Below are 13,851 nucleotides of genomic sequence, written 5' to 3'. Positions count from 1 at the left end.
AAAAGTGAGGCTGTGACAATAAGGCAGGCAGGGGCAGGAAGGTGTGATTGATCCAGCCCGTCCTGGTTTGGAGTTTAACAGCGTGAAAAAAGACCACAAAATGCTTTCGCGTCATGTTCTCTTCTTCAGACAAGCGCGAACACCTTCTTATGGCTGAGTTTATGTGATTTTAGTCTTTGGCTCTACATAAGGGAGGTACATTAGTACAGACTCCCTCATCACTCTCCAACTGTAGTATTGCAACACTGAATTACACCTTTTTCCTCTTCCAGGATATTTGGAGGCCTGGTCATGGACATCAAGCGCAAGGCCCCATTTTACTGGAGTGACATCAGAGACTCCTTTAACCTGCAGTGTCTAGCGTCCGTCCTCTTCCTCTACTGCGCCTGCATGTCACCTGTCATCACCTTCGGCGGTCTGCTTGGAGAGGAGACCAAAGGCAACATAGTGAGTGGAACACATTGATACTTCAGTTAATGCTGGGGCTTTTGATGACCTCAGTGGAAATCAAATCCCTAAACCTGTCAGTGTTCATTCCCCAAAATAGGATGCAGTGATTATTCAGCCTCCCATGCTCTAATGTGTTATCACACACACTATTCTAATGTACTTAGTCTCTGTCTGTCTCTCTCTCTCTCTCTTTTGCCAGAAACTGACTAGACAGTGTGTGTGCTGGTGTGTGTAATGTGTTTGGGTAAGCTCAGCGGACACAAAGATGTGACTTCAACTGGATGGAAAAATCAGAGCGGTTGATGTAGTCGCTTCCGTGCTGCACTAGAATGTGCAATCCAAACTCTCAGTCTTCTCCTTCATCCTTTTTTTTCTCCTTCAGCCTTTCCCTCTCTAGCATCCTTGGCACGTCTTTACCTCCCTGTCATCCCTCCTCACTCCTTCCCTCTCCTCTCTGTCTGCAGAGTGCCATTGAGTCTCTGTTTGGGGCGTCCCTGACAGGAATGGCATACTCCCTATTTGCAGGCCAGCCACTGACTATACTCGGCAGCACAGGGCCCGTTTTAGTCTTTGAGAAGATCCTCTTCAAGTTCTGCACGTGAGCATAACATAGACGTTTAAACTGTTTGTAATTGGATTTTTTTTCTGATGGTTTCCAGGAGTAAATTGGGCCGTAGTCAGATTGTATCCATGTACTGTACTGTTTGCCTCTCACGTCTCCTCTTTTTCACCTTTTCTCCTCTCCAGTGACTACGGCCTTTCCTACCTGTCGCTGCGAACCAGCATTGGCCTGTGGACGGCGTTCCTCTGCTTGGTCCTGGTGGCGACAGACGCGAGCTCCCTGGTCTGCTACATCACCCGCTTCACAGAGGAGGCCTTCGCAGCGCTCATTTGCATCATCTTCATCTACGAGGCTCTAGAGAAGCTCTTCCACCTGGGGAGACATTTCCCAGTTAACATGCATAACAGCGTGGACAACCTCACCATGTACTCGTACGTAATGAGACTCCACCGCAGTTTATTACTTGTCCATTAGCTAATCCTGATCTTAATGAGAAGATAGATTCCCAATAAATAAAATGAAGCCACCATCTCGTATCATGTGTGTCCTTTGCCCTCAGGTGTCAGTGCACTCCACCGGCCAACGCCTCATCTCAGCTCGTCGGGTTGTGGAACAGGACGGGCTACAGCTCAGACTCCATCCCATGGAGCAACCTCAACGTTTCGGTAAGTGCCGGCACAAATGAAGAGTGCAAAACAACTCCCTCGACGTTGCGAGCCATAATATTCAGTGCGATCCTTCATTCAAGCTTCTAATGAGTCACTGAGTACTCATATTCTCTCATCTCTCTTTTTCTCTAGACTTGCAACTTGCTTCACGGGGAGTTTGTGGGTCCAGCCTGTGGGCATCACGGGCCCTACATCCCAGACGTCCTCTTCTGGTCCATTATTCTCTTCTTCACCACCTTCTTCCTGTCCTCTTTCCTTAAGCAGTTCAAGACGGAGAGATACTTCCCCACCAAGGTGAGATGTTTGTGTGTCTCATCCGTTGAAAACATAAAGAGTAGCTTTGAACAACACACAGCAACGTTTCATATTTCAAATGCCTAGACACAAATGGTTGTGTACACTTAAATATCTCTCATTGGCACTAACAAGCACTCGTGTTCACCAAAACAAAAGATCTTCTCACTTCCTCCACACAGTACCGTCCAGTTTGTTGCCACTCGGTGTTGTGTGTAGGCATGCGTTGGTGTTGGCTGAGTTGCTACACCTTCGCTTTGGACGTAAATGAAATGATTTTTAAGGAGATACAGTGTGAAGTCAAAGACGGGATGGAATTTGATAGAGTGAAGGTAGAAAAGGGTCTCAGCTGAGATTCCTCTAGAAACGATGCTCATTGTGCCTATTTGTTTGTGATTGTGTGTGTCACAGGTGCGTTCCACCATCAGTGATTTTGCTGTGTTCCTCACCATAATGATCATGGTTCTGGTGGACTATTTGATGGGGATCCCCTCCCCTAAACTCAGTGTTCCTGACACCTTTGAGGTAAGCGTCTCTTTCAGCGCCTTAACCTTCATGAATCTGTGGTCAGACGATGACACGAGGACCCAAACATCAAATTGTAAGCGTCTGTACCAAGTGTCGCACTTCTCTTCTTTCCACTTCAGCCAACTTCAAAGAACAGAGGCTGGCTGATGGACCCGTTAGGAGAAAATCCCTGGTGGACGCTGCTGGTGGCAGCACTTCCTGCCCTGCTCTGTACCATCCTCATCTTCATGGACCAGCAGATCACCGCTGTCATCATCAACCGCAAGGAACACAAGCTCAAGGTCAGTCAGTTCGCTGGAAAAGGACAGATGAAGGCTAAACTTCAGCTGAGACTAGTATTCTCCCTCTTCTCTTCTTTCATTTTGAATGAGTGTGTATGATCTCGGGGACACAAACCAAAGTCTTCATTGTAAATCTCTTCCTCTGTGGCTCCGCCGCTCACTCACTGGCCTTGTCTCCCCGTGTTCCCTGCAGAAAGGGTGTGGCTACCACCTGGACTTGCTTATAGTGTCGATAATGCTGGGCGTGTGTTCCATCATGGGCCTGCCGTGGTTTGTGGCGGCGACCGTCCTCTCCATCTCCCACGTCAACAGCCTGAAGGTGGAGTCTGGCTGCTCCGCGCCGGGAGAGCAACCCAAGTTCCTGGGCATCCGGGAGCAGCGGGTCACTGGGTTCCTGATCTTCGTCCTCATGGGCTGCTCTGTATTCATGACCTCAATGCTCAAGGTGGGTGGATGAGAATTGTGAAACACAAACTCTCGGGCCAAGTGAGCATGTGGGTGGTAATGAGCTGTGCGTGATGAAGAAAAACCTGAAACAGAATCCTCATCATTATTCCTCATGTCTCTCTGTGTCGCTCCTCTTTCCTCTTCACAGTTTATTCCCATGCCGGTCCTATATGGGGTCTTTCTCTACATGGGTGTTTCCTCGCTAAAAGGAATTCAAGTAAGTCTCTGCTCCCTTGATCTTGGAGGATAATCCACCCGTTTTAGCCTCAACAAAAGTTGCGAGGTGTTCTGTAATGAAAAACTTTTTTGATCGTAACTTGGCGGCGTCTGTTAAATGTTTCCAGGTGAATAATGTAAAGAATCTCAGTCCTATTCATGTGCATATGTTGAATCTCTGTGTGTAGTTCTTTGACCGTATCAAGCTGTTCGGCATGCCGGCCAAGCACCAGCCCGACCTGATCTACCTGCGCTACGTTCCTCTGTGGAAAGTCCACGTCTTCACTCTGGTGCAGCTCACCTGCCTGGTGCTGCTCTGGGTCATCAAGGCCTCCGCAGCAGCTGTGGTGTTCCCAATGATGGTAAAGGCTCTGAAACCCAAGAGTTAAACCTCTAGAAACGTATGCGACAGTGTCTGAGTAAACGTCTTCCTCTGTCCGCTCAGGTGTTGGCGCTGGTCTTTATCCGAAAGCTTCTGGACTTCTTCTTCACCAAGAGAGAGCTGAGCTGGTTGGATGACTTGATGCCCGAGAACAAGAAGAAGAAAGAGGACGATAAGAAAAAGAAAGCACGTGAAAAACTGGTAAAGGAGACAAACATCATTTTCGACGTAACGTGATGTCATAGTCAGAAGAATCGCATAAGGAAGATGACATTCACCTTATGTTGCCGTTGTTGTCCCGCAGGAAGCACAGTCGAGATTGCACGAGGAAGGGGAGGGACTAAAGGTCAGCGCGGACCTGCTCAACAGCCCAATCACCATCTCAGGGAGGTGAGTGGATAAAAAAGCAGTACTTCACTGCAAATGCCAATGTTACCCACCCAGAAAGTAGAAGATTTCAAAGTGCTGTGTCGTTGTTATGTCTGTCCTGAACAGATCATACTCTATAGGACTAGTGGCCCACAGCCTCTCAGTGGATGAACAGGTACCAGATAACACCTGAACCACTCGGCTGCTTTCTAACCGCGCTCGTTAATTATTAAGGCGGTCGGCGCATGGCCCAAACTGTTCCATCTTGTGTCCTGTTGTGTTGGTGGACTTTTTAGACTCACCATAGTGTTCTGTTTATTTTGTAACAATCTCCTACGTTCGCCCAAGTGGAAACTCATCAGCTGATTTGTGGTTTGTGTGTGTGTTTGCAGTTTAGCATGTAGTTCTGAACGTCAGCCCTTGCTTTGAGTTATCCCCGAAGCGATTGTTTGCAAAGCAGGCACGGCTAAGCAAAGAACATCTAACTTTGACTAAAAAGTGTAAAGACAGCTCGGTGTCCTCTTTAAAGCATTAACTGGCTGCTTGGAGGTGATTCACACACGTGACTGAAACACTGCTGCGGAAGGCTGGACATCAAAGTCTTGAGTGGAGTTAACTGGCTCAAATATTCAAGTTGAGGAAGTTGAGTCACAAGCCAGAAGATACAAATAAATCCTCACCTACTCCACAATAGTAACACTTTGACATAATCTAGTTGTCCCCACTTGTATAAAAGCTCATTAATAATAATAATAATAATAACAATAAGAAGAACTTAAGATAACTTCTTCATGATATTGTCAAATTTAGCTTAGGATTGTTCAGAAGCGGGCTGTATAATGGAACAGCCCTCTGCTTAAGTGTTAGACTCATGTTCTTCAGCATCGTGAATTCAGCACCATCACATTTCTACCAGGCACATTCTGCTCCCCTCCACCCTTTTCCCCACCATGAGTCAGAAACCATCAGCACTCACCCCCCCTCCGCCTCTTCCCCCATCCACGTCTCTGTGTCACAGCCAGGAGAAGGTGGCTTGCGTTAGAGTCGACATCAGTCCGGACGCCCCGGGAGCTGGCTCCTCTGCCGAGACCTTCCTGTGATGAAGGAGAAGCTGGCCCCCACCCGCTCCCTCCTGTTACGTGTTACCCCCTCCTCTGATGGGCACGGAGCAGCACCACCTGCCCGCCATGCTCTCTTCTCGAGGACAACAAGTGAGCCCCCCCACCCCTTCCTGCCCCCTCCCCTCCCAGTGTTGAGGTCTTGGTTACATGCACAGATGACTGCCATGCAGTGGAGTGCACATCCCTGTGAGATATGAATGCTGTCATCGCTCCCACGCAATCTCAATGTTTTGGAATCTAATTTGCAGATGCCAAAGGAAGGAGCCTCACCTGGGGGGAGTTTGGACTGTGGTGAATTGAATATACTCTTGCAAGTATATTTGAATTTGCGTTTTCTTCCCCCCTCCCCTCCCCCCTTTATTGTTTTAGCTGGTGGTCGTACTCCACGTGTTTGGGTCCCGTGCGGCTCACAAGCTGTAAGTTGCCCTTTGCTGTCTGTCTGCCGGTCTGATCTGTAATCTGAGGGCAGACGAAAGAACTTTGCACATAACTACACCAGCTTCTCAACTCATTCGGTCTCCAGGTACATGTCGGCGGATTTCCACATCCAAATACTCCCGGTACATAACTGACCAACCAAAAAGGAGTCACGTACATTCAGAGATATCTCACCTCCTACTACTCCTACCATGACTACGACTACTTCATGTGTGTTTAGGCCTTGCGTAATAATCGTTTCTCCCGTTCGCAGAGGGAAAGCTATATTGATATTGCTGCTGAAAACGTCGGTGGGTTGATTTCACAGTAGAGCTCACCGTTCATGTGTGCTGTAATGGAAACGTGACCGTGTGTTCTTTCCACTCTTAACATTGTAGAGAATCTATTTCTATGTCGGAGGCCATACACAAAAGTCTTTGTACAGTACAGTCAGCACTTTGCGTTGGCCGGTAGAGTTTCTTACCTACGACGGCTTCTGGTGTATTACATTTTGGACAAAGGCCTACCGATCTTCTCGTACTCTAAGAGCTGATGTTCAAACGTCACGTCAAAGAACTCAGGAATCTAATAGGAGTTCTTAATTATGGTCACTTCAATATATTTTTCACAGCGTAAAACAGTAATAACCGCCATGCGTGTTTTTGTCATGATTGCTATTATAGCCGTTAACATACGACACTGTAGTAGAGAACAGTATAAGATGATAAAGTATTCATGACTCCAGTGAGGTACGTTTTGTTTTTACACTATCACTGTGTTTGTTATAGTGCGTGGTGTAAAAATAAATTGCTATGTTAAAAGTGTTACACGTCATTTTATGCAAGATATTTCTACAGTATATGTAAAAACTATATATTCTATGGAGTTGTTCTTATTTTGCTATGTGCAGTGTCATGTTTTAGCAATAAGTATTCCGTACCATGCGATGTATGGATGTATGAACCTATCTAATGCAGTTTATCAGGCCGTGTTCACGTCTGTCGTCGGTGTGCGTAGCTGCCGTGCGTGTGTGTATAAACGCTTGCGTGCCTTGTGGAAGCTCTTTTCCGTGTTGATGTAAGTGTTCAAAGCAGATGCACAGGCACACATGGCACATCAATGCCAAAGACAAACACGACCAGTGCCACACTACAACACACCATGACAATGATTCAGATAAACCCCGACAACTCTCACTGCCCTGAAAAACACGTTGGATCCGGTATAACACACACCGATGCAACGACACTGCCACCGCCGCCGCTTTCGATCACCTGTGATCCTAATATCCTGATCGCTCCATCCGCTGATCTCTGCCACTTCCTGAAGATGTTTGTTTTTCCTTCTGTTTGTCACACAGGAAACGGTTATAGTATGATAGACTGAGGAATATTTACTTTACTGCTGTCTCTGGTGTGAGTGTGAACGGTTCAAATGATTGAATTCAGTTTAACCTGTTCATAATTATAGCAATATCTGCAATTTTACACTTTATCACCATTTTTGGGCCATTTTCATTATTACACTAAACTCCCTTCAATTAAATGGCCGCCATCAACCAAATATGTACGATTCCTTTAAAAAGGCATCTATTTTCACGTGACCTCAGTCTTGTTCATTTGTGTGCGTGCGTTTGCGAGTGTGTTTGCGCGAGTGTGTTCCCTTAAAAGTGCAGTAAACTTATCAGTAAGAAAAAGGTAGCATTTGACCCTCCTCTTCATCACTTTATCAATACTGTACAGTATATGGTTCTGGTTTAGCACAGCTACATCAGTGAAACACACACACACCCCCACCCTCCTGTTGTTAGCTTGAATAGGGACTTTTCTGTCATTGGTGCAAAGCAATAAAATTCTATAAATGTTGACTTCCCGTGTCTCTTCATTCAAATCACAAAACACACCGAACTGCTGCTAACGTGGACCTGATGTTTACGTGAAATACCATCTACCATCTGACTCAAGATCTGGATACATCAATCAGAATTAGTTTGATTTCGTTGACTTTTTGGATTAAGGTGACGTTTATTAAAATTAATTATTTGAATGCAACCACAAATAAAAAAAATGGTTTATATTCAAATGATTCTACTTCAATCAATCTTGTAGTTTTCTTTACAAAGAACTCCGATTCAGGTCTCAGGACAGAAGTGGAGCTGTAATCATGTTCATTATCACAAAGGTTCCCTCCCTCTGTCCCTGTGTAATAAATTACTAACAATAATCAGTCGATAATAAACACAAATGTGTTACTCTACGATGACGGAGACGATTATTCAGACTAAGACAAGGCGTAAAAAAAAAAAAAACCCATCCTTGTTTATATCGGTGACACTAACGTTAAAGTCACGTAGACGAGAGACGTTCAAATGTCTGTGACGTCTCGCAGGTCCCAAACAAGACGGAGCTGCGGACGCATTCATCCACCTCTAACACCTCTTGGCTCAAAAGTCTGGGACGTGGACCTCTGGGGAAACGTCGGCGTCCCCTCGCGTCAGAATCAGTTCCTCCCCTCCCCCACATGGGTGGGCGAGTCGTCGTCGTCCTCAAAAAACCGAACGACCCCGTGTCCCTGTGGACAGGTCTGCTGCTCGGTGCGGTTCAGTTAGCAGCGTTGGCCGGGCCCTCCGGTATCAGAGACATGAAGAAGGTGATGATGAAGGACCAGGTGGAGGACAGGAAGCCTGCGTTGGGGAGACTGTTGGGATCTTCTGGCCCTTCCTCTCCGCTTTCCCCGTCGTCGTCTGAACCTTCGTCCATCGCTCCTTCCTAGACATTTAAGAGCAAAAGCGAATGAGACACACATACTTCACACTACGGTGCACAAATCTACTAAACTACAATAACATGCTATACCATTTCTTGTGCGTCAGGGTTTTGCTGTTCGCCCTCCATCTCTTCCTGATTGGCCGGATCTCCAGGAAGTTGGAGATCATTTTCCAGGTTGAAGGGAAACAAGCCGGCCTGGTGCCTGTGAACACAAACGCCAAAAAATTCAATAATTGGATAAACCCTCCAATTTAATATCAAATTAGAAACATTTGAAGACAGCAGAGTGATTGGAGGAAGCACTCACAGGTAGAGCACCAGCATGGCCACCATCACCATGACGAAGCGGCTGAAGGAGGAGTAGAAGTAGACGATACTGAGCAAGATGGCGGCGCGCGAAAACGTGTACACCCAGTCCAGCCAGTCGTGGTTCAGCTCGTCCTCGTTCAGGATCTCTCCGCCCTGAGCGTTCATCTGCACATTCTCTGCGTTGCCGTGGCGCTCCGCTTGCCGCTGCTGGTTCAGGGGGTCAGGCTGGCGAGGAGGAGCCAGCGGTGGCGTCTGGGTAGCAGGCTGGTCCGGACGTGGCTGCTGAGCGGCGTTGGCGGCCATCAGCTGACTGGAGGGGAAAGACGGCGCAGGGACGTGAGCAGAGATGGACGGTCGGTGGACAGCAGACACAGAAACATGAGGGGAACTTACTAATGCAGGTAGTACTGGCGCGTGTACAGCTGGTGCCACCACATCAGAGTCATGGGGCTGTAATAACCCACCGCGTTTGTGGGAGGAGCCGGCTGTGGAGCATACTGGTTCCATGCCGCGCTGGGAGAAGAAGAGAAGAACAAAACAAGTTCATACTGCATTCTTTAATGGAGCTTAAGCTTCTTATATCACATGCTTTGCTCACTGTTGCATGAACCCTGGGTACATCTGCTGATGAGGGACCTGTCCAGCTCGCTGTCTGAGTCCGGCGCTGCTCTCTCCAGCAGCAGACTGGCCGTCATGACCGGGGGGGGAAGAGTTAGAGCTCTGAAGCGCCTGAAATAAGAAGAGAAACATCTGGATATTAGTTACCGGGATGCTTCATTCATCATGTTTTTAATCTCTGCGTGAGGCGGCTGATGAAAAGCGTGCGGCGGTGATGAAACATGCGTGATGGACCCACCGTGGGAGCGGCGGCGCCCTCCTGAGACCTGTTGCCATGGCTGCTGTGGGGCTTCGGGGAGCTGGGAGGCGTCCGGGAGGCGCAGACCAGATGGAGCATGTGGTACTCGTCGTGCTGCGGGAAGCACATGGCCGCGTTAGTAAAGTGTTGGAAAGATTAACGCCAGGAATTCATTTATTTAAGTATCATGGCAACCTAGTCTGACTTGAGGTCAACAGCGGGAGATTTTTAAGTACAGTAGTAATCAAAACACACTCAAATGACTCAACACCGGACCTGCATACCTTTCTGAGCACATCTTTCAAGGTGAAGTGATCCAAAAGCAGCTTCCCGGAATACACCAGCCTCTGATCTTTGGAGCTCTATGCAGCACACACAGTGAAAACGGGAGAGGACGACGACATTAGGTACAATGTAGGAAATGTAGTTTACTGAATGGGGCTGATTAAGAGCAGCGGTAACAAAGGACTACAGGAAGTGGGACAGGAAGGTGACAGCATTGCAGAGCAGAGTTGTGACCTTAATATGGTTAAGTGGGTCTTAACTGTGGCTTAAAGCGAGAGCAGATAAGGGTCAAAGTGTGTGTCATCACCGGGCCGGCGTGATGAGTAGAAACATTACGGAGAGAAAGTCCGTGCCGACCTTCCTGGCGTTTATTTTAAGGCTTTACAAGGCTGCAAGTTTGTCTTGTGTTTGCAGTGCAGCGATGGCGTCAGAACAAAATCTGCAGCCTGATTGGCAGCATAATGCAGTTTAGTTGGCCGCTGTGACGTCGACCTTTTCACTCGCCGGGCCTTTCGCTCCAGAGGCCAGCGTGTCAAGGTGAAGCAACTGTGTCAATTTGAAACGCAAACGTTTCAATGATTCAACAGTGTTGTGAGTCAGAGAGAAGCAGGAAGAGAGCGAAGGAACAGGGAAACTATTTACTGAATTCTAATCCGTCTCTGGCTGCCTGTCGCTATGTAATCACAGCTCAGACTCTAACACTTCACACGGTTTACACATATTTACAGGACTTTAAACATTTTCCTCTCTGCCTTTGTTTGCCCTCCTTCCATCATCTCACCTCAGGTGGAGTATCTGCTCGGTGAAAGTATCAAGCGTAGTGTCTTTATCTATTCATCATTCAGATAAATGGGGAGCAACTTGCATCATTTCCTTCAATTTAAGTCTCATAGTTTTGGTATCTGTGACATCACGTCTTACACACACACACACACACACTACTATCAGTCTGCACAACAGGACACACACACACACACTACTACCAGTCTGCACAACATGGACACGGACACACACACACACACACACACACTACTACCAGTCTGCACAACATGACACACACACAGTCTACTACCAGTCTGCACAACATCACACGCACCCTACTACCAGTCTGTACAACATGACACACACGCACTCTACTACCAGTCTGCACAACATCACACACACACACCCTACTACCAGTCTGTACAACATGACACACACGCACACTACTACTACCAGTCTGCACAACATCACACACCCACACTACTACTACCTGTCTGAACAACATGACACACACACACACACACACACACACACACACACACACACTTCTCCTTCTTGATCTATAGATTATGAGGATCAACATCATTTTACACACTCTCCCCCACACACACACACACACACACACACACACACACACACACACACACACACACACACACACACACACACACACACACACACACACACACACACACACACACACACACACACACACACACACACACACACACAGCACCAGTCGATCAGCTGGCTCGGATGTCCCTGTATTACGCAATAAACTGCCTTAGACTGTAGTACTCACCGGTTTACTCGGGTACACTTCCGCCAGGTGGGCCTTGAGTCTCTCCACAGTCCAGTCCTGGTCACAGTTGATGGTCTGGTCACCGTACTTTTGGTTGGGGGCTCTGATTACCAAGGTAACGGGACCGTCCACGCCTCCCTGATCCATGGCTCAGCACCATTTGTGTTGAGTAGGGGTTCAATAATCCGATCCTCCTCCCCCCCACCCTCCCCTGCGTGGGTACGAGCGGCCAAAAAGTAGACGTAAACAAAGTCCGGACGCGTATTCCGTAATTCTGTACCGGAAGCTAGGAATAGAAAGGAAAACAAGTAAGTAAACAACTAACTGGGGGCAGAAAACGACACTAGCTGATAAAGTAGCGTTACTATCGTTACATTTGGACCCGCTGATACACAAAACAACATGTTACGTGTACTTTATACTAAATGTCGTGCTGTTATGACGGAAGGAGTTACTTTTACGTCAAATTAAGGATTCGCTACCGCCCACCTTAGCTAACGTTAGCTCAAGCCTAAATAGCTGAATAACTGTATACCACAGTAAAAAGATGTTACTTGCGTGGTTGTCGAGCTTAATTAAAGCAATCCAGCGCAACACAGGCCCCTCTGGCGTCTATATTTGGTTTACATACCTCGATTAGCCGCAGGGAGACAGATGTAGCCCGATTTGTAGCAGCCAACCCTCGGTCATTAGCTTAACATACGATGATGTCTTCTTCGTCAGTTTTCAAGCAGTTGGCGTTCAACGTCAACGGCGCTTTATCGCCACCGAGCGGACATGAACGTCATTACAAAACCAGGTGTAGAAGAGACCCTGAATGACGCCAAACGTGAACACACAAGACGTGAAATAAAGATTCGAGAGAAAACGTGATAATGTAAAATAAATAAAAAAGTTGTTAGTTAATATTATAAATTGTTCTTAAATCGCAGTTCTGCCAATTACATGCCAACGTCACATTTTTCAACTACAGCCAAATGTATCTGTTACTACTTATTTATTTAACATATTTTCTTAATCTTAATATCGATTCATACCATTACTTGATGATTGATTTATGACGGTCAGTAACAAGCTAAATATAGAAATATTCAAATCTATTCCATGCAACGCTGCACTAAAAAAGTTGCAGCGTCAAGTTCATCCTTGTTGGAAATGGGTGACCTTTGACCTTGTTGTGCCAGTGGTCCTCTGAGCTGTGATGACTACTTTTAGTTTTCAGGTGCTTTATCGCCACACTCTCTCCGGTTACGGATGTTCACCAGCGTTGACGACAGTTCCCCCTCCTGCCTTTTGTCAGATGTTTCAATAACACCTTTTTGTTACCTTTTTGAGGAGAATCTCAAGACAAACATAATGTGTTGATTGTTGTCTGAAAATGAGTTTGGCCCATTTTGATTTGTATGGAGCTCCAGACTGAATTATGAAATCAGCCTCAGTATCTGTGTCATGCCGGCTGCTTTGTGTTCATGTGTTTTATTACAGCCTGTTGACGTTTGCTGTGAGTGAGTACATATGAGACAAACAGGTCCATTCCCATAGGATTTGCAGCAATTAGTTTGATTCAATGTGTGCGTGCATGTGTGTTGCTATGGCAATTACTTTTAATTCCACTCTGAGAGGAATAAGACAAGTATTTAGTCCCTCTCTATAGCATGGCACCCATGGAGACAGTCTTACATACGGTATACTCCTCGCTCCACACCCATCATCCACCCTTATCTATCTCACATGCTCACGTCTGTCCTACTTCACTTAATCACATTGTTGACTCACATCTTTCTCTTCTCACGTTCCTCTCACCACTCATCATGTTTGTCCTAAATACTATCTGTTAGCTGGAAGATCTGCTGTCACACACATACAACACCATCGTATCACTTCATCACAGACCTGCGTCTGCATGTTCATGCCCCATATGTTCAGTTCCATACGTCTCTGATGCACAGTTTGCTCATGTGTGCTTCTCACAGCAACTTAAACAGATGGACCTTGACGCACAGTTCGATGATTCACAAATGAATAAGCAAACATATAAGTAGCAATATAGTAGCATGTACACAAAGATCATATGAACGGGATAACTTCAACATCAGGGATTGCACAAATATGATTCTATAAGTAATAACAGGAATATCATAACTCCCTCACAGTATGTTTTGTGACATTACGATAATTTTGGCAGACGCTTTTATCCAAAGCGACTTACATTACATTACCACCCTTCGCAGAGGGGGAAGCAAGTGAGGATTCGTTGCCTTGCTCAGGGGCACCTCGGCAGGGGCTCGAACCGGCGACCTTCCGGTTCCCAAGCGGAAGCTCTACCCACTGAGC

At 46.7% G+C, this 13,851-nt stretch overlaps 2 protein-coding genes across 4 annotated transcripts in view; one reads left to right on the top strand and one right to left on the bottom strand.

Moving 5' to 3' along the window:
- Positions 1-7,602, top strand: part of LOC142989555 (sodium bicarbonate cotransporter 3-like) — a 28,517-nt gene extending 20,915 nt beyond the window's left edge. For all 3 annotated transcript variants that reach the window (XM_076139095.1, XM_076139094.1, XM_076139096.1), the window contains 13 exons: positions 273-447; positions 915-1,048; positions 1,198-1,443; positions 1,572-1,677; positions 1,813-1,974; positions 2,386-2,499; positions 2,622-2,783; positions 2,977-3,228; positions 3,379-3,447; positions 3,635-3,808; positions 3,892-4,029; positions 4,133-4,218; positions 5,216-7,602. In XM_076139095.1, coding sequence (XP_075995210.1) covers positions 273-447; positions 915-1,048; positions 1,198-1,443; positions 1,572-1,677; positions 1,813-1,974; positions 2,386-2,499; positions 2,622-2,783; positions 2,977-3,228; positions 3,379-3,447; positions 3,635-3,808; positions 3,892-4,029; positions 4,133-4,218; positions 5,216-5,297 — 1,900 coding nt within the window. In that variant the 3' untranslated portion in view covers positions 5,298-7,602. The remainder of the gene's footprint in view (positions 1-272; positions 448-914; positions 1,049-1,197; positions 1,444-1,571; positions 1,678-1,812; positions 1,975-2,385; positions 2,500-2,621; positions 2,784-2,976; positions 3,229-3,378; positions 3,448-3,634; positions 3,809-3,891; positions 4,030-4,132; positions 4,219-5,215) is intronic.
- A 150-nt stretch (positions 7,603-7,752) lies between these two features.
- LOC142989557 (homocysteine-responsive endoplasmic reticulum-resident ubiquitin-like domain member 2 protein) lies at positions 7,753-12,241 on the bottom strand. The gene is made up of 9 exons (XM_076139100.1): positions 12,149-12,241; positions 11,518-11,803; positions 9,953-10,030; positions 9,669-9,782; positions 9,411-9,541; positions 9,206-9,325; positions 8,811-9,122; positions 8,591-8,705; positions 7,753-8,503 (listed from the first exon to the last, which is right to left on the bottom strand). The coding sequence occupies exons 2-9, from the start codon at positions 11,662-11,664 to the stop codon at positions 8,336-8,338; spliced, it is 1,185 nt and encodes a 394-aa protein (XP_075995215.1). The 5' UTR covers positions 11,665-11,803; positions 12,149-12,241; the 3' UTR covers positions 7,753-8,335.
- Between the last annotated feature and the right edge of the window lie 1,610 nt (positions 12,242-13,851).

Source organism: Genypterus blacodes, unplaced genomic scaffold (genome assembly GCF_046128005.1).
Source record: "Genypterus blacodes isolate CSIRO-AG114 ecotype Tasmania unplaced genomic scaffold, CSIRO-AGI_Gbla_v1 ptg000438l_1, whole genome shotgun sequence".
NCBI lineage: Eukaryota > Metazoa > Chordata > Actinopteri > Ophidiiformes > Ophidiidae > Genypterus > Genypterus blacodes.
Note: the sequence above shows the minus strand (reverse complement) of the source record. Positions and strands in the feature narration are given on the sequence as shown.